Here is a 24,639-nt window from a genome sequence, read left to right as displayed (position 1 = left end):
CCAGCCACTTTTCATGCTTAAGGTGGGACTAACTGTCCCAAAGTCACCCATCTATCTTTCACAGCTAAGGCGGGTCTAGAACTCACCACCTCCTCGTGATTGGCCCAAAGTCACCTAGCTGCCTTTCATGCTTAACGTCCGGACTAGAACTCACAGTCTCCTGGTTTCTAACTTCACCACTAGGCCAAACTGGCTTTTCCCCGTCTTTTTTCTTCACTCAAGAGGCCAGGCCTCAAAATCAAGCAGAAGAGCGGTGGGGCTGGGGGGGGAGGGGTGCCACGGGGGGGGGGGGGAAGATTTAATAGTGGGCTCCTGCTGAGCAATGCATCTTGGCAAGGCCCCAACAGTGCCAACTGCTGATGCCAGCTCTGCTAGGGGCTTTGCCAGGAGTTCATCTTCACTCAACATGCAAATGAAAGAAATCATTAAAAAAGGGGGGGGGAAAGACTCGGTGTGAAAACTCCTGGAAGTTGGTTCTGGAATTCAGTTTGGAGACTGTTGTGAAAATGAATCTCTAATTAATTTTGGAGGCACATTTTGGAGAACGGATTTATTGAACAGCGTAAATGCCTGCTGGGAGGCACAATCCTTAATTGGAGCTGGCGTTGAATAATCAGAATATAGACTACTAGCTGGATACCTGTGTTTCGCTACGAAACCACGTGTTATCGGGCTTGGTTAATATAAGGCAACTGGCAGTTGGAACAGAGTTCTTTTCAGGTGGGGAGGAGGAATAGAATGTCTAAACTCCTAGCCCGCAGGCCAGATGAGTCACGTTCTGGCCACGCCCACTTCTGATTTAGCGAAGGGGAAGCCTCAGAGCATGTTAATATAAGACAACTGACAGTTGGAACAGAGTTCTTTTCAGGTGGGGAGGGGGAGTAGAAGGGCTAACTCCTGAGCATCAGAGCTTGTTAATATAATACTGTATAAGAAATACTGATGATCTGATTTTTGACAAATCCTTTCTTAGTGAGTACCCAGAAGCCAAGGGAACCTACGTGCCAAATTTCAAGTTTGTAGGATTCAGTTCTGGAGATTTCGTGATGAGTGAGTGGTATTTGGCTTATAATCAAAATTTGGGCATTTGACAACTGTTGTGTATTTGTGCCAGTTCCAGGTTCATGTGACCACCATGTGTCCCCTTCCCAGCCACCTTCCGACAAGCGAAATCAATGGGGGGCAAACCAGATTCACTTAACGACCGTATGATTCACTTAACAACTGTGGCGAAAAGGTCATAACATGGGGCACAGCTCACTCACCAGTTGTCTTGCTTAGCAACTGAACTTTTGACTCCATTGTGGTCGTACGTCAATGACTATCTGTAGTATTGGATTCCAAAATGTGGCTTTTATTTTCCTATCATTGGTTCCCAGTTTTGTTACGCATTGATAAATCATCTAGGCTAGGGGTAGGCGATTAGGGTCCCTTCACGACCTGTGGACTTCAACTCCCAGAATTCCTGAGTCAACCAAGAGTGAGCAACGATGGCCTCTTTAGGACCTGTGGACTTCAACTCCCAGGATTCCTGAGCGAGCCATGCTTGTTTGGGAATTCTGGGAGTTGAAGTCCACACGTCATAAAAAGGCCATAGTTGTCCATCTCTAGTCTAGACCCATAGGATTGATGAGAGAGCACTGAAGAAGAAACAAGCATCTCCTGATCCAAGTTAGCTTGGATGTGTGGCTACTCCAGGTCTCCTTTTTCTGTGACAGAATGCAGGGAGGCGTCCTTTGTGACCGAAGCATGGAAGGGATCATTTTCTTGTGCCAAACGGCAGTGCCTGCTTCTTCCCCTTAGGCCAGGGGTCAGCAACCCGCGGCTCTGGAGCTGCATGTGGTTCTTTCATCCCTCTGCTGTGGCTCCCTGTCTCCGGTCCGCTCCACAATGGAGAGGCCTTTCGGTTAGGACAGGTAGCGGAAAAAGGATGCCATGCTAGGAGGAGACTTTGTGGAATTGAACTCTAGAATTGAACGGGGGGGCTTCCGGTTAGGACCTTTGCGGCTCTTTGAGTGTTTAAATTTGCCAATTCCTGCCTTAGGCCATTGAAAAAAAGAGAATGTTGACAATAGCCACAGAAGAACAACCGGTTTTGCTACCAGAAGCTGGGCTGTCAAAACTCCATATGGCAGTGGGGAAAAAAAGACCCCGATTCGTGGTCCCAACTTTGCCAGCTATAGGAAGAAGGAGTCCCCTCCCTTCTTCCTCCCCGGGCTTCCCAATTCCGACTCCCTTTCTTCTCTGCAGCCTGCTCGCTTTCCTTGGACAAAGCCCAATCCAGAAATCCTCAGCTCACCTTTAAGGCAAGGATGGTTGTGCAAATGTCAGCCTCCTCTCATTGTTTGCAGATCCGTTTCATGCTGGTGGCCCTGAACATTCAGCCTTGCACAGAGGAGAAAGAATTTGCTGCGTGCTGCTCCCCCCCCCCACGTCTGGTGCAACGGTGGTGGAAAATCCAGCTTTAAGTCCTGGGGAAACCGTGTCGGTTGTTCTGGCTCGCTGGATCCAATCATGGCACCTCCAGAAAAAATCGACTCCTCTCCACCTCACATTAACAAATAGGTTAATGCCCTCAGGAAACTCAAAAGTGGGGTCTCCTCTCCCTGTTGTTGGCCTCCAGTACAGCTAGTCCTCGACTTTCAATCATTCGCATAGTGACCATTCGAAAGGACAGTATCCCTGAAAAAAGCGACTTACGACTGCTTTTCACATTTACGACCTTTGCAGCCTGCCCGCGGTGGCGCGATGAAAATCCAGCCTCTGCTAGAGTTGAGGTAGGAAGTCCTCAACTTACCACCGCAATCGAGCCCAACATTTCTGTCTCTGAGCGAGACAGCTGTTAGAACCAACTTCTGCCTACATTTCACGACCTCTCTTGCTGCCGTCGTCAAGCGAATTGCCGCCGTGGTTAAATTAGTCATGTGGTTGCTAAGTGAATCCGGCTTCCTCATTGGACTTTGCTCATCCGCAGGCAGCCGTCATAAATATGAGTCAGTTGCCAAGCGGCCAAATTGTGATCACGCGACCGCGGGAATGCTGCAACGGTCGTTAAGTGTGAATAATAGTCCAAAGTTACTTATTTTCAGTGAGGTCGTAGCTTCGAATGGTCACTCATTGAACTATTGTAAATTGAGGATTAATCATATTCCCCTGTCCCAACCAGGTAGTCCTCAAGCTATGGCCGAGGTGGCGCAGTGGTTAAATGCAGCACTGCAGGCTACTTCAGCTGACTGCAGTTCTGCAGTTCGGCTGTTCAAATCTCACCGGCTCAGGGTTGACTCAGCCTTCCATCCTTCCCAGGTGGGTAAAATGAGGACCCGGATTGTTGGGGGCGATATGCTGACTCTGTAAACCGCTTAGAGAGGGCTGAAAGCCCTATGAAGCGGTATATAAGTCTAACTGCTATTGCTATTGCTATTGCTAACTGAGCCCACAGCTTCGGTCATTAAACGGATCATCTCCTGACCATGCCCAATGTTGATTGTAAGTCAAGGGGTACCTGTAATTCAGGGACACGATGCGTTTAAGCTGGTTTAATTGAGGTTTTTTTCATTCTTTTGCTCTTTTGTGGCTGGGCTCACTTCTTCTCTGTGGGACTTGATCTCCTCCCAGGAAAGGTTTCAGAGTGATCTTTATTTTTATTTTTTAAAGCTTTGGTCCTCCTTCCCCGCTTCCCCTGGACCTAGGGCCCAAAAAGGCAGAAACCGATACCTTCCTCCCCTCCTCCCTCCAGTTCGCCGGTGATGGATGAAAAACAAAAATTAATGCTCAAGGTGAACACACAGTACTAGGACAAGGGAGTGTTGCTGACTCAGCGCAAAGCAGGACGGGGGTCATGTGCGACCGGGGTGCGTTGTGTGCGCGCTCGTGGGTCCTTTGCAGCAGGAAGGCTGCCTGAGGCTTAGTGGGGGGGCGGGAAATACTGGCGTGAGCAGCCACTAGGAGGCGCTGTACGGAAGGTTGGCATTTGGCCATGGGACCATTTCCATTTATCTACTCGTTTTTGCTGGAGGCCCAGTGAGGATTCACGGCTAAAGGGAAGATGTGCTGAAGTGAAGGGCAGGGAGAGTCAAATGGGTAACCAAGGGCGTAATGACAGGCAAGGGAAGCTCTGAGATGCTGGCAGAAAGGAGGAGGGGGAGCAGCATTTTCCCAAAGACCCTGCAGGAAGGAGCAAAAGAAATATTTACTACGGGTAGATGACTTAGTCCCCATTCGTCTTAAAATAAAGCATCCTTAAAATCTAAACATAAACTTCTTTCTTTTGTTCTTCTCTCTCTCTCTCTCTCTCTCTCTCTTGAGAGAGAGAGAGAGAGAGAGAGAGAGAGAGAGAGAGAGAGAGAGAGAGAGAGACATGGTGGCTCAGTGGCTAAGATATTGAGCTTGTCGATCAGAAAGGTTGGCTTTCTTTTGTTCTATCTGTCTGTCTGTCTGTCTGTCTGTCTGTCTGTCTGTCTATCTGTCTATCTATCTATCTATCTATCTATCTATCTATCTATCTATCTATCTATCTATCTATCTACTGTATCTGTCTACATCTATCATTTCTCAATCCATCCATCCACCCCCTTCATATCTCTATCTCTCTACTATCTCTCTACCTATCTCTCTCTCTCTCTCTCTATCTATCTATCTATCTATCTATCTATCTATCTATCTATCTATCTATCTATCTATCTCTATATCTATCATCTATCTCTATCTATCTATCTATCTATCTATCTATCTATCTATCTATCTATCTATCTATCTATCTATCTATCTATCTCTATATCTATCATCTATCTATCTCTATCTATCTATCTATCTATCTATCTATCTATCTATCTATCTATCTATCATCTATCTATCTATCTATCTATCTATCTATCTCTCTATCTCTATCTCTATCTCTATCTCTATCTCTATCTCTATCTCTATCTCTATCTCTATCTCTATCTCTATCTATCATCCATCCATCCATCCATCCATCCATCCATCCATCCATCCATCCATCCATCTCTCTCTCTCTCTCTCTCTCTCTCTCTATCTATCTATCTATCTCTATATCTATCTATCTATCTATCTATCTATCTCTATCTATCTATCTATCTATCTATCTATCTATCTATCTATCTATCTCTATATCTATCATCTATCTATCTATCATCTATCTATCTATCTATCTATCTATCTATCTATCTCTATCTCTATCTATCATCCATCCATCCATCCATCCATCCATCCATCCATCCATCCATCCATCCATCTATCTATCTATCTATCTATCTATCTATCTATCTATCTATCATCTAGAGATGTGGTGGCTAAGACACTGAGCTTGTCGATCAGAAAGGCTGGCAGTTCAGCGCTTCGAATCCCTAGCGCCGCGTAACGGAGTGAGCTCCCATTCCTTGTCCCAGCTTCTGCCAACCTAGCAGTTCGAAAGCACGTAAAAAATGCAAGTAGAAAAAGAGGGACCACCTTTGGTGGGAAGGGAACAGTGTTCCATGCACCTTTGGCATTGAGTCATGCCGGCCACATGACCACGGAGACGTCTTCAGAGAGCGCTGGCTCTTTGGCTTTGAAACAGAGATAACAGCACCCCCTACAGTCGGGAATGACAAGCACATATGGAAACACCACCCATAGCCAACTCTGCCAAGAGTGGAGGGCTGGGATGGCCCTTTCCCTGCCTTGAGCCTTAATTCCAAGAAAATGTCAAAGATGTTCTTCCAAGGAGCCCAAGTGCCGAGAGGAAAATGCAGGAAGAAGCAGTGTGCAAAATGAGGGACAGGGAAGCCACTTTTCTCTATCAACAAGGCAGTAATGTTATAGGACAGAGGGGGTCTCCAAACGTGGCAACTTTAAGGCTTGTAGACTTCAACTCCCAGAATTCCCTGGGCCGGCATGCTAATGAAGTTAAGATGCGTGAACTTCAATGGAGAATGGGGAGCAGGGCATTGGAGCAGGAAATGGATATGCTGAAATGCCAGTATGGCTGAACGTATGCCTCAAGAAGACCTCTTCTAGCCCTCATGCCTCCAACCACGTTTATGATCCTGTAGCTAGTCTCCCTTGCTCAGTCCTGAGATCAGTTTGGCCTAATGTTTTAAGGCACCAGGCTCGGAAGCAGAGTTCTAGTCCCACCTTAGGCCTGAAAGCCAGCCTGGGGACTTTGGGCTGTCCCTTTCGGTCAGCACCAACTCACCTCGCAGGGTTGTTGTTGTGGGGGAAGGGATGCTGGAGAAGTTCACCGCCTTGAGTTACGTATAGAAATAATAAAGGCAGGCTATAAACAAGCCAAGCAAATGCACAACCGATGATGGGGAGAACCCTATATTTCTGCCCGGGTTAATTAAAAAGGTAACGAACCAATAAACGATAGGGGGAAATTAAGGATGCTTTATGCATGCAGCGGGAAACAGTGAAGCATGAACCTGTGGTCTGAAGCCAATTTGCAAGGTCCCCGAGAGACACGGTGCAGGGTTTGCAGTCCTCAATCTCCTTTGATTCAGCTAAATTTGCAGATCAGCGGGTTGATTGAACTTTCTCTTGCAAAAACCTTTTCAAAGGTTTTTTTAAAAAACATCTACCGGGTTTCCCTGAAAATAAGACCCTGTCTTATTTTTGGGGAAACACGATAGATGTTTTTTTTAAAAGCCTTTTAAACAGTTTTTGCAACAGGAAGTTCAACCAACTCCCAGATCTGCAAATAAGACTTATTCTCTTTTGACCCCCAAAATAAGCACTTGGCCTTATTTTCGGGGAGGTCTTATTATTTTTGAGGTGCAGGAGGCGGCGACCGTGGTCACCTCATGGCTGCTGCTGTGTTGCAGTACTTTCGTGGAGGGCTTATTTTAGTGCATGCGCTCAAAAGCCCGATTGGGCTTATTATCCGGGGAGGTCTTATTTTTGGGGAAACATGGTATTAAACCCAAGTTTCTTCTTGTTCCATGTCATCCCGATCAGCAAATTCCCTGCTTTTACCTGGGTTTCAAGTATGTCCAGAAGAACTAAATTACAACCGCTTGGATCTTCCTTCTATGAGGTCATTCGCCTTCAGTTGTCAAATGCTCATCCACTGAAACGTGTTCCAGGTACTCATGCAAGGGGGGGGCGTCTCTCTGTCCTGCTTGCAGGTGGCAGCGCAGGGGCCACGGCCGAACTTTCTCCATGAGGAGGGGTAGAAGATGCCGGCTTTGCCCGCGCTGCTGCTGCTGCTGATACTCGGCTTCACCCACCAGAGCCTGGAGCTGTTGTCCTCCCTGCGCATGGGTGAGTAGAAGGCTTTTCCTGTGGGGCAGGGGGCATCAGTGGCATGGCTTGACTCCAGAGGTTGTGGGGGCTCCATCACTGGAGGTTTTGAAGAAGAGGCTGGAGAGCCATTCGTCTGAAATAGTTTAGGGCAGGGGGTGTCCAACTCAATTTCATCGAGGGCCGCATCTGGGTGGCGTTTGACTTTGGGGGCCTGGGGTGGGAATGGCCAGCACAACGTCACTTGTGCTGGGGGCGCCTTAGGTGGCCCAAGTGCTCTACCAGCAAAAACAGGCTTCCTTTCATTGTACTGGCCCGGGAATCTGGGAGATGTCACCTCCACGTATTTGGAAGGGTTGACAGTCATCTTTCGGAGGTGGGTGAGAAAGTCAACTTCTATGGCCCAAAAAGTTTCATATCAGATGAAAGTTTCTTTGGCAGTGATCAAAACAATCCTTCCTTCTTTCCTTCCTTCCTTCCTTCCTTCCTTCCTTCCTTCCTTCCTTCCTTCCTTCCTGCTTCCCTGCCTTCCTACCTTTTCTGATCCTTCCTTCTTCTATCTCTCTGATCCTTCCTTTGTTCCTTCCTTCCTTCCTTCCTTCCTTCCTTCCTTCCTTCCTTCCTTTTCTGATCCTTCCTTCTATCTCTCTAATCCATCCTTCCTTTCTTTTCTGATCCTTCCTTCTTCTATTTCTCTGATCCATCCATCCATCCATCCTTCCTTCCTTCCTTCCTTCCTTCCTTCTTTCCTGCCTTTTCTGATCCTTCCTTCTATCTCTCTAATCCATCCTTCCTTTCTTTTCTGATCCTTCCTTCTTCTATTTCTCTGATCCATCCTTCCTTCCTTCCTTCCTTCCTTCCTGCTTTCCTGCCTTTTCTGATCCTTCCTTCTTCTATCTCTCTGATCCTTCCTTCCTTTCTTTTCTGATCCTTCCTTCTTCTATTTCTCTGATCCTTCCTTCCTTCCTTCCTTCCTGCTTCCCTGCCTTTTCTGATCCTTCCTTCTTCTATCTCTCTGATCCTTCCTTCCTTTCTTTTTTGATCCTTCCTTCTTCTATTTCTCTGATCCTTCCTTCCTTCCTTCCTGCTTTCCTGCCTTTTCTGATCCTTCCTTCTATCTCTCTGATCCATCCTTCCTTTCTTTTCTGATCCTTCTTTCTTCTATCTCTCTGATCCATCCTTCCTTCCTTCCTTCCTTCCTTCCTTCCTTCCTTCCTTCTCTCCCTCCCTCCCTCCCTCCCTCTTTTTTGTACCCATCATCGGTTCCTGTCCCATAACCAGCTGCCATTTTGGATGACCAGACTGTGTGTGGCCGTGGGGAGCGACTCGCCTTAGCTTTGGCCCGTGAACACATCAACAGCATCATAGAAGTGCCCGCCAAGGCCCGGGTGGAGGTGGAGATCTTCGAACTGCAGCGGGATAGCCAGTACGAGACCACCGACACCAGTACGTTGGGTGCCCTCAAACAGGGCGTGGATAGTCTTCTCAACTCATGAGACCAGGAGGCTGAGAAGGTGGAGTTCTTGAAGTTAAGGAGGGACCACTGTAAGGAGCCATCAGTTCCAATAAAAAAGAATGAGAAGGAGGACTAGAGGAGGCATGATAGCAGTCTTCCAATATCTCAGGGGTTGCCACAAAGTAGAGAGAGTCAAGCTATTCTCCAAGGCACCTGAGGATAGAACAAGAAGCAACGGATGGAAACTAATCAAGGAGAGAAGCAACTTAGAACTGAGGAGAAATTTCCTGACAGTCAGAACAGTTAATCAGTGGAACAGAAGTTGTGAATGCCCCAACACTGGAAGTCTTTAAGAAGATGTTGGATAGCCTTTTGTCTGAAACAGTATAGGGTTTCCTGCCTAGTCAGGGGGTTGGACTAGAAGACCTCCAAGATCTCTTCCAACTCTGTTATTCTATTCTAAAGTATGAGTAACATGTTGAGCTGGCTCTGTCCATCCATCGAAGTGGGCTTAACTGTACAAAACCCACACTAGGACGCAACTGCGTGTTGTGTTGAACCTGTCAGTTGCACAGCTGGAGGTGAGCGGTGGATGAGTGAACCCTACTCTAAACTGCACATGTGTGGGATCTAGGTTGCGTTCTCCTCCTCCCTATCCCGAGTCCGTGGAAAAATTGTCTTCCACGACACCGGTCCCTGGTGCTAAAAAGTTTGGGGGCCGCTTTTCCAGAAGACCAAGAGACAGTGAAGTTTTGATCAGGGGGGTCGAACCTTGGCAACTTTTTAAGACCCGCGGTCTTCAGCTCCCAGAATCCCTCAGCCTGGGGGATTCTGGGAGTTGAAGTCCAGCGGCCTTAAAAGTTGCCAAGTTTGTACACCAGTGGTATTCAGCCATTTCTGAACGGTTCTGGCAAACCGGTAATGGAAATTTTGAATAGTTTGGAGAACTGGCAAATACCTGGCTGGCTCCGCCCACATCTATTCACTGCCTCCCGAGTTCCAGCTGATTGGCATCTTAGCTGATCAGCTGGGTCTTCTTCTGTTGCCCTGCACAAGAAAACGGAGCTGGAAAGCAGGTTAGTGGGGTGTTCTCACCCCCTCCTCCGTCCAGTAACGAATGCCGAGACAAGCTTAACTGAAATGTACTTTAATAGCAAGACACCAAAACCTCGGTGGCTGAAACAAACAGATAAGGACCTTGGCAGCAACTCAGACAAACTCAGGCAGCAATAAATACAGATAAGGCTTGGCAGCAATCCAGCCTGCCAAGCTCACAGTACTGTCCTCCAACATTCAATCCTGCGTTGACTTCTGCAAAGAAAGCCGTGTGCACCAGAAGCTTTTTATAGTCTGGAGAGGAGCCTAATGACCACCAGCTGAGTACAATCACCTCCTGTAATTGCGTAATTGTTCCTGACGCCTAGTACCTCTTCGATGGCGTGCATCCAGGAACAACTCACTATTGGCCTCCGGCTCACTCTCCCTTGTCTCCTCCCTACTGGTCCAAGGCTCAGGTGCCTCCTGGTGGCCAACCAGCCTCTCTGCGCCCTGCTCGGAGTCGGAACCCTGTCCAGGATCCTCAACATCCTCCAGAGCCGACTCAGAGGGTCCCTCGCTGTCGGAGTCTGGTGGCAGCTCCAACGGCACCTGCTGGGCCACAACAGTGGGGTGGGGAGGGAATGGAGATTTTACAGTATCCCTGTCCCTACTGTACAATCTCCATTTCCCTCCCCCAGATTGCACAGTATCCTTCGACCGGAGTGGTGGAGGGAATGGGTAGATTTTGCAGTATCCTTCCCCAGCCACGCCCACCAAGTCCGCCCCACCCACAGAACCGGTAGCAACAATTTTTTGAACCCCACCCCTGTTGTGCACCCCCTGGTTTAGATAGTTTGCTTCAGGGGAAGATTGTCAAGATGGCTCCTCCGGCAAAGTTCTCACAGCATCTCTGGAAGGCTGCCAGTCTCTCCCAAGAGTTGGGCCAGAGATTTCTGTCTGCAGGTGAGGAACAATAGAGGTTAGTGCTTAGAAGTAGCTCTTCTCTTTCTTGCTTTCTGGAGTACCGGCGGGTAACGAGACTAGAATAAAGACTTTTCACCCACTAAGTTCTCGACTCCGGTCTTTTCTACTTTGCCAGTATGACATGATTGGCAGAGAGTAAAAAGAGAAGTCGTACAATAGACGCTTGCAAAGCCTATAATTTTGCACAACACAGGAAGCTTGGATTGTGGAAACATCAGGATGTTTGGATGTGTGTTTGTGTGGAGTTTTTTTGCACAACCTTCTTCTTTTTCATGCAGTGTGTCAGATTCTGCCCAAAGGAGTCGCCTCGGTTCTGGGACCAGCGTCCAGCCCAGCCTCCGCTTCCATCGTCAGCCACATTTGTGGAGAAAAAGAGGTGAGTGGACCCTAGCCCAATCACCGTCCCTTAGATTTTTGGCATCGTCTAGCATTTAGCAAGAGCAATAGCACGTACCGCTTCACGGGGCTTTTACAGCCCTCTCTAAGCAGTTTACAGAGCCAGCCTCTTGCCCCCAACAATCTGGGTCCTCATTTGACCCACCTCGGAAGGACGGAAGGCTGAGTCCATCTTAAGCTGGTCAGGATCGAACTGCTGACAGTGGGCAGAGTGAGCCTGCCACGTTGCATTGTAATCGTTGTGCACCATGGAAGGGAGGGAGGGAGGAAGGAAAGGAAGGAGAAAAGGAAGAGCAATAGCACTTAAACTTACATACCGCTTCACAGTGCTTTACAACCCTCCCTAGGTGGTTTAGAGGGTCAGCCTCTTGCCCCCCCCCCAAAAAATCTGGGTCCTCATTTTACCCCCCTCGGAAGGATGGAAGGTTGAGTCAACCTTGAGCCTGGTGAGCTCAAGGTTACCCTATCTTATCCTACCCTTATTATTCCTATTCCTATTTCATCCTGTCCTGTCCTGTCCTGTCCTGTCCTGTCCTGTCCTATCCTATCCTATCCTATCCTATCCTATCCTATCCTTATTATTCCTATTCCTATTTCATCCTGTCCTGTCCTGTCCTATCCTATCCTATCCTATCCTATCCTATCCTATCCTATCCTATCCTATCCTTATTATTCCTATTTCATCCTGTCCTGTCCTGTCCTGTCCTGTCCTACCCTACCCTACCCTACCCTACCCTACCCTATCCTTATCATTCCTATTCCTATTGGCAGGTTTAGTTCTGTAGAATTTGGACCAGGTGAAGCATTCGTTCTGCCCTGTTTTTGTAGCCTTATGGTCAAGAAATGCCAACAATGTCCTTATCTCCCCCTAGATCCCCCACGTTAAGGTGGGTCCCGAGGAAACGCCAAAATTGCAATACCTGCGCTTTGCTTCGGTCAGCCTCTACCCCAGCAACGAGGATGTCAGCCTGGCGGTGTCTTGTATTCTGAAGTCCTTCAACTATCCCTCAACGAGCCTCATCTGCGCCAAGGCGGAATGTAAGGAAGTCGCTTGCGCTGTTCGGCAAGGAAGAAAGTTTTGGGGTGCTTTGGCATAGGGTGTGTGTGTGTGTGGGGGGGTGTATTCTCCATGTACCTTTGGTTTATGGTAAAAAAAGGGAGCCAGGATTTAAATCCGCCTGAATGAATATCATGCCCTTTTGACGGAATCTTGCCAAGAACTCCAATGGGTGGCACAGTGTTGCACAGTGGGCAATAGCAATAGCAGTTAGACTTATATACCGCTTCATAGGGCTTTCAGCCCTCTCTAAGCGGTTTACAGAGTCAGCATATCGCCCCCACAGTCTGGGTCCTCATTTCACCCACCTCGGAAGGATGGAAGGCTGAGTCAACCTTGAGCCGGTGAGATTAGAACCGCTGAACTGCAGATAATAGTCAGCTGAAGTGGCCTGCAGTACTGCACCCTAACCACTGGTTAACCAGTGGGCAGAGGAAGTTCCTACTTTAACCGGATGTCGACAAAATAAGATCAGCTAGCCCTTGGAGTTCAGGGACAAAACATCTGATCAAGTACAAGTGCACACTATTTTCCCCAAAGCAGATAGAAACATGATTCTTCTTGTAGCCTGCCAGTGGCCAGTGGAGCTGGCAGCAGATTCAGACAGTGAGGAGGTTGGGGAGGAACCTGGGCCAGTCCTGGGGTCTGGGGAGGCTCTGATGAGGGCTCTGTGTCAGAGGCAGAAATGGGGCCAGGGCTGCCTGACAGTTATCAGCTGCCTTCAGAGTCAGACATCAGTGAGACAGACAAACAGCTGGAGCCTGTTCCCAGTGTGTGCATGCGCAGAGTTGCCAGACGAAGGGAACAGCTAAGGAACAAGGGTTGACATGGGAGTGAGGCCCCTCCCATAGGGAATAAAAAGAGGAGCGAAAGGGGAGTGGAGTTTGCAGGAGACAATTAGTTCATTCCTGCATTCTTGCCAAGTATTGCGGCGTCTGAAAGATATCGGCCTGGCCACTCTCCAAGACTGATAAAGATCAGTAATTGTGAACTGTCTTGAAAGACTGTGGGCCGGGATTTTGCTGGAGAGGAATTCACTGTGAATTAAATAAAAGGGGTTTATCGGGACGAGGACTCGGCTTGGTGCTCCTGGGGAAGCCTCGGTCAGAACAATTCTGCTGGTGACTGGATGTAATCAGTGCTAGCAGTAGAGGAAAAATTGCAGGAAGGGCAGAGGAAGAAAGACAGTAAATTTGAAATTCTTCTCTCTGAGTGATTTTAAGTGTGGGAGCGCTTATACATTCCCAGGAAACTTATTGGATAAGATCTTCTTTTTTCTCTGAGTTTAAGCTTAGTATAAGATAGACGAAGCTGCTTTTAGAGGTAATGTCAGTGTTCCAAGCAACACACCCATTGAAAGCAGAACCCTGAGGCAGGTCGATTCCTCAAAGAACATGTTTATTGGATGCATCAAATCAGCACAGCCAGGGAAAACTAACTTTGAAAAATTTCTCCTAGTCACAACATAATTAAAACAGCATTTAATCCCCTCCTCTATTGGCACAGGTCAAATGACATTTGGCGGGTGCCTTGGTTAACTTTCCTCCTCTTTCAATGGCCACCTGTTTTTGACCTTGGTTCCCAAGAGAAAGCTTTTTGTTTTGGCTACTAGCTAGGTTATCAGGTCTCACCACTCCCCACTTACGAGTTCGTTGCAGCTATGAGGCTGCAGCAGATGGCTTCAGCCAGGCTCACTTCAGAGTTGACAGGTAGTCAGCCATGGTTACTAGCGCGTGCACACACACACACACACACACACACACAGAGCCAACGTGGCCTCTGTGATTGATGGAATGGTACCTCTTTGAAAAGGCTGAGATACAGGTAGTTAAATCTGCATTCAAAATCAAAGCCGCTAAATTAACAAGCCGTTAAGAACATGCAAATAGCAATGGCTGCTGAGGTTGGGGTGAGCAGAGATTATGCCTATTAAAATTATAACAGGCAGGAGAGTGAGAGTATAGAGTTAATAATAACCAGTCCTTCAGATAAAATTGGAGCAATTTTATTCAGGACTGCAGTCGTGAAAATTGCGTCCCTCCGTTCAGCCTGCTGGGCTGCTGATAATTATCAACACCTCCCTGCGACTGTAATTTTGGATTTAGAGGGGTAGGGGGGTGGGGGAGGGGAAAGGCAGACATGTTAAATGCAAAAATCAATTTAGCATTACGTCTCTTCGTCTCTCGTGTGGGGCGAGCGGATTCGAAGAGCAACGTTCCTTCCCTCTAAAGTTGATGGCTCAGCAGATGGGCCACCAGGAGACCCTCTTGTGGAGATCAAGCCCTCGTCGTGTTTTCGTGTTTTCCCGAAAAGCAGAAGTCAAATAAGCCTCGATTCCTCGAAGATATGAAATCATGTTTTATTTCAGTGCAGAAGCATTGTTGTGGCCTGCCAGCGGCCAACGGGGCTGGCAGCAGAGTCGGACAATGAGGAGGTTGGGGAGGAACATGGGCCAGTCCTGGAGGCTGGGGAAGGCTCAGACGAGGGCTCTGCGTTGGAGGCAGAGAGGGGGCCAAGGCCGTCTGGCAGTGATCAGGTACCTACGACGCTACAGTGAGGCAGAGGAACAGCTGGAGCCTGTTCCCAGTGTGCACATATGCAGAGCTGCCAGAAGAAAAGAACAGCTCAGAAATCAGGGTCGACTTGGGAGTAAAGTCACAGGTGGAAGGTGAATAGGACATAAAAGAGGAGCGAAAGGGGAGGGGGCTTTTGCAGGAAACAATTCATTCGGTCCTTAGATTTGTTTCAGGAGTGTGAAGATCTGTCCGTGAATCTCAGAGACTCTGTGCCCAGCCTTTCCTTGCACAGCACCTCATTTGGAAAATATTTACATGGCAGCTTTCCAAGATAGATGAGGTCTGTAGTCATAAATAGTCCTCTGAAAGACTGTTTGCCAGCCTTGTGGAATGGGAATGAGAGGAATTCACATTCGTTTCATAAAAGGGGTTTTGTCGGGACCAGGAATCTGTTTCGTGCTTTTTGGGGAAGCCGAGGTCAGAACAAGCATTTACGTTCTGATTGAATGTGTCCGGGGGCCAAGTGGGGAGCCTTGAAGGCAGACCACAGGACTGAAGGTCTGGCTTGGAGACAAGGTTGGCATAACCCCCTGCTCCTTTCTCTACCCATCAGGCCTGTTGAGGCTGGAGGAGTTAGTCCGCCAGTTCCTCATCTCCAAGGAAACCCTCTCGATCCGGATGTTGGATGACACCAACGATCCCACACCGCTGCTCAAGGAGATCCGAGACGACAAGATCTCCACCATTATTATCGACGCCAATGCTTCCATCTCTTACCTCATCCTGAAGAAGGTGAGAGAGGGTGCCAGGGCTGAACGGAGGCAGAAACACAACAGTTTTGGGGTTTGCCAATCGGGGGCAGAGTAAGCAACCAGGTTAAATTCAGTTCAATGGTCTTTGGTCTTTCAGCATTATCTGACCTGTTTGTTCTTTAGGACTCCATGTGTCCCATGAGTTGGATATGCCTGTATAAACCTTAGTAGGACCAAAGTAAAAACATTTTTGTACCTATTTGGGGTCACCTGAAATACATAAAAAATTTTTTTTACTCACCTGGTTATGTTGAAAAGAGCTGGAAATGATAGTATGCATTGTGACCCAACAGCGGCTGGTTGAGCTGTTGGTGGAATCTGACAACAATGAACATTATGGGACTGCCCTGGAGGCTGAGGAAGACGGGGGGGGGGGGGTGTTCGGAGTCAGAGCAGGGACTAGAGAGGCCTGTTGGCCACCAGGTGGCATCTGAGTCAGGGAGCAGTGAGGAAGAACAGAGGGAGGCTGTTTAGGGCTGCGAGGAGGAGGGAGCAACTTTGGAAAAAGGGTCAAAAAAGGAAATAGGAACAGGTGGCTACTGATTGGCCCCACCCAGAGAGCTTATAGGTGGGGCGACGGGAGGGGAATTTTGCAGGAAACAACAATTTACTGACCCAGCCGTAGAGAAAGATTGGGAGAATTTCGTGAGTTCAAGCCTTGTTTCAGAGATAGCTTTCTGGGCTCCCAGCCAAGGGGTTGCTTATCTCCCTCCTTAGTTGTGGCAGACAGCCGAGTCTGCATCCGTATATATTGTAGAGACTTGGGACAGAACAGTATATCAGGCCAAACCAGTCCAGCAGCTTCTGACCTGCCTGGTTTTAGAACCCACCAATCATCCATATTAAATTTCTCAAAAACTCAGCAAATTTTTCTGGTGTTCTCAGCAAGCATAGCATGTTGTCAAGAAATTGAGACGCTCCCATTGTTGATTCTCGCGAACTGTATTTTTCCCCCCCCACAGGCTTCAGAGTTGGGGATGACATCTGCCTTCTACAAGTACATCTTGACGACCATGGTTAGTATCCTTATGTTGTGGCCCGCCAGCAGAGCTGGCAGCAGAGTCGGACAGTGAGGAGGTTGGGGAGGAACAAGGGCCAGTCCTGGGGTCTGGGGAAGGCTCTGATGAGGGCTCTGTGTCGGAGGTAGAGAGGGGGCCAGAGCCGTATGCCAGTTATCAGCTGCCTTCGGAGTCCGACATCAGCGAGGCAGAAGAACAGCTGGAGCCTGTTCCCAGTGTGAGCATGCACAGAGTTGCCAGATGAAGGAAACGGCTAAAGAACAGGGGTCGACTTGGGAGTAAGGCCACAGGTGGACGATGAACGTCCCCTCCCAGAGGAAATAAAAGAGGAGCGAAAGGGGAGTGGATTTTGCAGGAGAAAATTAGTTTGCTTAATTGGTTTGTGACTCTCCAAGACTCCTTGCCAAGTTTTGCAGCTATCGGCCTGGCATGCACACACCAGGAAGCTTAGCTTCCAATTTCCAGCATGTACATGCATGCCAGTCACCTGGTCTTCCAATTTTTGGCGCACACGTGCTCACGGAATCCAGAAGAGCAACGAGCAACGGTTGGCGTGCCCAGAGAGATGGCTCTGCGTGCCACTTCCGGCATGGGTACCTTTAAAAAAAAAACCTTGTTTGATGCTTATTTTTCGCTGCTCCCTCAATATTAAGACGGCGCATTGCCCGTATTAAAATATAATCTTACAATACCTCTTAGCAATTCCTTAAAGCAGCTGCCTCTTTTTCTAGAATCTTCCCAGGAAAAGACATAGCTGCTTTTAAGACGGATGCGCTGTTCGTGCCCGGTGTGTTCCTAAGCATCTTTGGGAATTGCATTTGAAGTATTGTGCAGTTCTACTTAGCATTGCAAAACAACAACTCTAAAAGGGTTTCTAAGACTCATAGCTTCAGGGCAGTGTGTCAGAGGAGAATATATAAGCTCTAGGCAGCTTGTAGCTCAGGCTGTTATAAGTAGACAGAGAAAACCAGCACGAATTGTGAAGTCTGGACAAATGCACAGTGCTTGGTGCAGTGTAGGAGGGACACTATACTACTTAAATAACTCAATTTTATTTAAATAAAACCTGATTTCCAATCTAATCAGCAATGTAAAGTCCATTAAAAAAACCACAGTGAAAATCAAAGTTTGTTCTTACTCATTTTTTGATAAGTAGATAGAATTCTTTATTGGTCAAGTGTGATTGGACACGTAAGGAATTTGTTTTTGGTGCATAAGCTCTCAGTATACATAAGGAGAATAAAAGACATTCATCAGGAATAAAAGATGCAACAACACTTAGTGATAGTCAAGGCTACTAATAAGCGATCAAATCATACTAGGAAACAAATAAAAACAATACAAATTGAAAGATACAAGCAACATGGTTATAGTCATAAATGGGAAGAGATAGATACTAGGAAGGAAGAGAAGAATAATATTTTTTTTCTTTTCTAGGTGTTTCAAATTTGCGTGCCTTTTCCAAAGACGGCTGAAAAATATTCCTGAAAAGGAAAATGACTTTGCAATCTTTTACATTTACCTTATAAATGTAGTTACATTTCAGGGATAGGGATCGGCTTTTTAAATCTGCATTGGCAGATAGCTTTAGTCTATTAATAGAATTCAATTGCATATATGACTTGATAGGGTTGTATTATGGGACGTGGTGGCTCAGTGGCTAAGACGCTGAGCTTGTCGATCAGAAAGGACGGCGGTTCGAATCCCTAGCGCCGCGTAATGGAGGGAGCTCCCGTTTCTTGTCCCAGCTTCTGCCAACCTAGCAGTTCAAAAGCACATGAAAGTACAAGTAGAAAAATAGGAACCACCTTTGGTGGGAAGGTAACAGCGTTTTGTGCACCTTTGGAGTTGAGTCATGCCGGTCACATGACCACGGAGACATCTTCGGACAGTGCTGGCTCTTTGGCTTTGAAACGGAGATGAGCACCGCCCCCTAGAGTCAGGAACGACTAGCACATATGCGCGAGGGAAACCTTTACCTTTACCTTAGGATTGTATTAATTTATCTCTCTCTTTATTATGTGTCTAATTTAGTGTTTCTTAACCTTGACAACTTGAAGTCCACACGTCTTCCAGTTAATCAAGTTTGCAAAACACTAGATTAATTTTATGTTCAGAAAGACAGTTGATGCTTTTTGATGAGTGGATGAATGTAACAGATTACAAATCATGCTAGCCTTTCTTTGCAATGTCTTTATAACTCATTTTGATTCTTTGTGATTCTTTGAGATGCAGATTGGGCCAAAGCTAAAAACAATGCCACCAAAATGCCAGTCTTTAACAATTTAAAAAAAAAAAGCTTTATGACTTCAACCCTGCGTGGATTAATTAACAGGGAGCAAAAATGACCCATCGCGGCAGGTTAACGCTGATGTGGGATCCGCCCTTCAGAAAGGCGGGTGGGCAGGTTGAAGAAATGTGTGGGATCGTGACAGAAAAAAATTGTTTTAACTTAGGCTTATATTTAAATCTAATTGCAGTTAAATTAAATATAACTATTTTAATGACTCCCACACTCAAATAATAGATCTCTGGTTTATATCTCCTTAAGTCTGGAGAACCCCAGTTAAAAGTATGTAATTTTTCCTTAGGTCCCATAAAAAACAACAATGGTTCAGCCTCCCCAGCTGCTCAGCACAGGTTTTTCAAATGTTTATTCCCTCTTTTTAACACCCCCCCTTTTTTTTGAGGACTACCTGTATAACTGCCTTCGTAATGGTTTCAGGTGTCAAAAATAAATCAAGTCAAGATGAAGCCCTTTAAAAAAAAAACGAATATGGATTTTACTTGGAAACTGTAAGCAGATTGCCAAAGGTTTTTATATCCCTGTAATCTAGTCATAGGGATGTGATGGCTCATTGGCTAAGATGCTGAGCTTGTCGATCAGAAAGGTTGGCAGTTCGAATCCCTAGCACTGCATTACAGAGTGAGCTCCCGTTACTTTTCCCAGCTTCTGCCAACCTAGCAGTTCGAAAGCATGTAAAAAAAAATGCAAGTAGAAAAATAGGAACCACCTTTGGTGGGAAGGGAACAGCGTTCCGTGCGCCTTCGGCATTTAGTCATGCCAGCCACATGGCCACGGAGGCATCCTCGGACACCGCTGGCTCTTCGGCTTTGAAACGGAGGTGAGCACCGCCCCCTAGAGCCGGGAACAACTAGCACATATGTGCGAAGGGAAGCTTTACTTTAATCTAGTCATTCTTTCACCTGTCGGAACCGAATTTTCAAAAGCATCATCTTTGACTTCCCACCTGATTGTCATTTGCTCAATGTAAAGTGACACGGATGCTCATTTTATTTTAGCCTTCACATATTCCCCGACTGCATCTGTGGTCGGGATGTGTCTGTCGGAGACACTTTCCCTTGCCAGGTGATAAATTATAGATGGATTAAATTTTCTATCGAGGTACTGGATACCGTTGATGAAATGCAAAATCAAAGCGTTCCATTTGTTTCTGATCACGTTTTTTGCCAGAATTCTGAGCGGCTGAGAGAGATGTTCAGATGAGGGGGATACTGATTTATCTTTATGTATGCGATTGATCTCCCTCTCAATCTGGAGGGCCTCCAGATGGTTCATTTGCTTTATTGTTTCACAATCATTCCGCCTTCCTGTTCCTTTCTCTCTGGAGGGGATCCCAACGAATCAGTGGTGGGATTCAAATAATTTAACAACCGGTTCTCCGCCCTAATGACCAGCTGGGTAGGCGGGGCTCGGTGGTCATGTGACTGGGTGGGCGTGGCCAACTCAACGTCACTCACGTCGATGGGCGCTTCGCCTTAGCTGTGACAATGTAATAAGGGTTAACCGGAGAGGCAGTTTCTGTAAGCAGGGCAATAAAGATTAGGCTAGAAACAACACCAGAATGTTTCCTTCCTGCCTTCCTTACAGGATTAGCCATGGAAAGTGGGGGAAAAAACAAAAGATTTCTTCCAACAACCGGTTCTCCAAACTGTTTAGAAAGTTAACAACCAGCAGTGGTGGGATTCAAATAATTGAACAACTGGTTCTCTGCCCTAATGATTTCTTCCAATGATCAGTTCACCAAACCGCTCAGAAAGTTAACAACAGGTTCTCCCGAAGTGGTGCGAACCACTGCAACGAATCAGGAATCGTGAAATAAACATACCGGTGATCCTTCACTGGCAACCACATGGGGACCAGGATTTCCGTGGTTCAGACAAGGCCCTTGGGAAGAGAGTCAAGCCCAATTTTGAATTTTTTTTGCCACGGTTGTTGAGCAAAGCATGCGGTCGTTAAGCGAGTCTGACTTCCCGCTTTGATTTTTGCTTGTCAAAAACCAGCCGGGAAAGTCACAAGGGGGCAATCATATGTAACCGGTGGCTGCAATTGTTGTAAATCCATGCCAGTTGCCAAGCACCCGAATTTGGATCGCGTAACCGTGGGGATGGTCATAAGTGCGAGGTCTTGTCCTAAGCCACTTTTTTTCAGTGTTGTGACTTTGAACAGTAACTAAACAAAAGGTTGTAAGTTGAGGATTACCTGGAATGACATCATTTAGTTTAGTTTAGTTTACTGTCATTGCACCTTGTACAACAAAATTAAATGCCATCTCCAGTGTACATTATACATTAAAAAAAACACAAACACACCTCCTTCTCATGCTATATAATTGAAAACACTTGAGATTGCATTAATATTGCACTATACAATAGAATTCAATATATAGTTACTGCCCTGGGATAGAAGCAGTTTTTCAGCCTCTTTGTCCTTGTTTTTATTGTCCTGTACCGGCTGCCAGAGGGTAATAGTTCAAAAATAAAAAATAAAAAAAGGGTGCTCAGGATGAGATGGATCTTTTAACAATGTTTTGAACTTTCTGCTGTTGATCTCTAGGTTTCAGTCCGTGTTTCTCCTTCCTGTTCCTTGGCCGTCTCTCTTCTGTAGCTTTTTCCCAGGTTGACCTCAGTCGACCTTTTTGAATGTATGTTAAAGAGGAAGTTCAGTCCACTAATATTGTTCACCATCTTTCCAGGACTTCCCAATCTTGCACTTGGATGGAATTGTGGACGAACATTCCAATGTCCTGGGCTTCTCCATGTTTAACACCAGCCACCCTTTCTACATGGAATTTGTCCGTAGCCTCAACATGTCATGGCGAGAGAACTGTGAACTCAATCCTTACCCAGGACCGGCGGTAAGTGTGACATCCCAGGAAGGAGAGATGACCATACAGGTGCACTTGTGTGAAGGATTGTCTAGCTCAGGGGTGTGAAACTCAAGGCCCGCGAGCCAGATCCGGCCTGCGGGATGCTTAGATCTGGCCCACAGAGCTGCCCTGGAAACAGTGAAGGACCAGCTCACAGTGCTTCTGCCAACGAAAACGGAGCTCGGGAGGGCTGTGTGTGGTCCTCCCGACCTCCGTTTTTGCTGGCAAAGTGCTCGGGCCACCACAGTCACCACCAACATGAGTGATGTCAAGCTGGCCACGCCCACCCTGACCACACCCACCCATCCCCCAAAGTCAAACCCAACCGTGATGTGGCCCTCAATGAAATGGAGTTTGACACCCCTGATCTAGCCGAATAAGGACCACGGGATTTGAAAAAGTGCATGCATCTCTTCTTACAAATGGAGCTACAGAATAGCCATCACAGTGTCATACAGTAATAGTCTTTCTGGGTTCCTCTACATCAGGGGTCTCCAAACTTGGCAACTTTGAAGACTTGGGATCTTCAACTTCCTCGGCTTCAGCAGCCAGTTGAGGAATTCTGGGAGTTGAAGTCCACAAGTCTTAAAAATTGCCAAGTTTGGAGACCCCTACGTATTTGTGGGCAAATGAACACCCATCATCCTTCTCTTTGGAGAATTGTGACCTTCAGTTGCTTTAGAATGGAATGTCTGCAGATCGGGGATGAGTCTATCAACTGTTGTCCTTTGCTGGCAACCAGAACCCATTCTTCTAACCTAATGTCAATTCCACCCAAAGGCAAGAGGATTGTAAGCCCCAACCTTCACTAACTCTGTTTTCAGTTTCTTAGTATACTGAAATCAACTGAGCCTCTAATATTATTAAATAAACTTGGCAGGCAATTAAAATGCCTGTAAAAAAATCACCTCTGGCTTGCCTTGATCTGAAGTTTGAGTCAGTTTTGCTCAGTCCATCGTATGTCATAATTTGAAGTTCATTAAAGGGAAGAGAAGGGGATGCAACTCTTCTTAACCACTAAAGCCATGACTGCTTTCTTGAAGATGGAAATTAATATGACATTGTAAATAAGCAAGGGTTTATTTGCCTGGATATTCATTGGAAGAGATATATTTGATAGGTGTTCATTTTTTGACATTTGCAGAAATTCTTAGTTCGAAATTGTCTGGCAGTTTTAACATCTGAAGAATGTTGGGTTGAAGACAAGTGAAGTTAGGAATCTATGTTTCTTGGTGGACTTCAGCTGTCTTCAATACAACATCTGCAGGAAGGATGTTGGGTTGAGGAAGGGTGGATTGTTGAGTTGAGAAACAAAGGATTTTGGGTTGAAGGAGGATGGATTTGGGAGGGTTGAGGAACAAATGATGTTGGGTTGAGGAAGAATGGATTGTTGGCGTGAGGAACGAAGAATGTTGGGTTGAGGGAGGATGGATTATTGAGTTGAGAAACAAAGGATTTTGGGCTAAGGAACAATGGATTGTTGGCTTGAGGAATGAACAATTTTGGGTTGAAGAAGGATGGATTGTTGGGTTGAGAAACAAATGGTGTTGGGTTGAGAAAGAATAGATTGGGGGGGGTTGAGGAACAAATGGTGTTGCGTTGAAGAAGAATGGATTGTCAGCTTGAGGAATGAAGGATGTTGGGCTGAGAAGGATGGATTATTGAGGTGACGAACAAAGGATGTTGGCTTGAAGAACACAGCTGAAGTCATCCAAGAAGACCTGGATTCTTAACTGCAGAGTCTCCTAACTGCTTCTAACTAAAATTATTTCTGTCCAGCTGAGCTTCAGGATTAACACTCCTCCACTGTTGACTTGTAGAGATTGTTCAAGATCAGGTTGACTTCATCCTGGTGGAGCACATCCACGCTCACTATCTGACTCACCCAACCCGCCTCCCGTTCTGCAGCTGCACCGATGTTTTAGCGTGGTATCCAAAGGAAGAATAGCTCTGGAAGAACAGGGTGGCAAGGAGGTGCCCCTGTCTGTGCCCGTCCCCCCCCTCCCCACCAAATGCCATAATTAGCAGCAGCTGAATTATTTTTGTTCCCCTCCAGCTATCAGCAGCCCTCATGTTTGACGCGGTACACGTGGTCGTGAGCGCCGTGCGGGAATTGAACCGTAGCCAGGAGATTGGGGTGAAGCCCCTGGCTTGCACATCAGCAAACATCTGGCAACACGGGACCAGCCTGATGAACTACCTGCGTATGGTGAGAGGCTGCTTCACCTAGAAATGACAGTTTCCTCCCCCCCCCTTTTTTTTAAAAAAAGCAAAACAAAAACATGGAAATATGTGAACATGGTTGTGTAAGCGTTGATGTCTGTCTTGTTAGATTTGCCCAAAGAAAGGTCAGATGTTCTCAGTTGGAGCAAATACGCCAATTGCCCGCAGGGCCCCCTAAGAGAGATGTGGCCACTGACTTTTCTGCTCTTGCAACAATGGATGGAAAATTTATCCAATGAAGTGGATGTGCACAGTTCAGTCACAAGAGATTTTTTTCAAAAAAAAAACTATCCAAATTTAGCATTTGGAGTGAACCTGGCTGCCGGTTTTTGTTCACAGCCAAACGCAGCCAAAATGGGAGGGTGGCTTTCAGAGTCCTCCCCTGCCTTTTCAAAATTTGGCAAGAGAAAAAAAAACACGCTCAGAGCAGTGGTAACATTCAATTATTTTTTTTACTAACGGTTCTGTGGCAGGGGAAGGATACTGCAAAATCCCCATTTCCTCCCCACTCCTGAGGAAGGGTACTGCAAAATCTCCATTCCCTCCCCACTCCTGAGGAAGGGTACTGCAAAATCTCCATTCCCTTCCCACTCCTGGGGAAGGATACTGCAAAATCTCCATTCCCTTCCCACTCCTGGGGAAAGGATACTGCAAAATCTCCCTTCCCTTCCCACTCCTGAGGAAGGATACTGCAAAATCTCCATTCCCTTCCCACTCCTGGGGAAAGG

General features: G+C 46.7%; 1 protein-coding gene across 1 annotated transcript in view; it reads left to right on the top strand.

Annotated features, from left to right (window-relative positions):
• The first annotated feature begins 7,175 nt into the window (after nt 1-7,175).
• Nucleotides 7,176-24,639, top strand: part of GRIK5 (glutamate ionotropic receptor kainate type subunit 5) — a 40,540-nt gene continuing 23,076 nt past the window's right edge. The window contains exons 1-8 of the mRNA XM_032227666.1: nt 7,176-7,260; nt 8,521-8,685; nt 10,996-11,093; nt 11,986-12,151; nt 15,300-15,478; nt 16,461-16,514; nt 21,515-21,676; nt 23,745-23,897. Coding sequence (XP_032083557.1) covers nt 7,176-7,260; nt 8,521-8,685; nt 10,996-11,093; nt 11,986-12,151; nt 15,300-15,478; nt 16,461-16,514; nt 21,515-21,676; nt 23,745-23,897 — 1,062 coding nt within the window. The remainder of the gene's footprint in view (nt 7,261-8,520; nt 8,686-10,995; nt 11,094-11,985; nt 12,152-15,299; nt 15,479-16,460; nt 16,515-21,514; nt 21,677-23,744; nt 23,898-24,639) is intronic.

This window comes from Thamnophis elegans, chromosome 12, assembly GCF_009769535.1.
Source record: "Thamnophis elegans isolate rThaEle1 chromosome 12, rThaEle1.pri, whole genome shotgun sequence".
Taxonomy (NCBI): domain Eukaryota; kingdom Metazoa; phylum Chordata; class Lepidosauria; order Squamata; family Colubridae; genus Thamnophis; species Thamnophis elegans.
The sequence above is the reverse complement of the archived record's forward strand: the minus strand, read 5'-3'. Positions and strand labels throughout refer to the sequence as shown.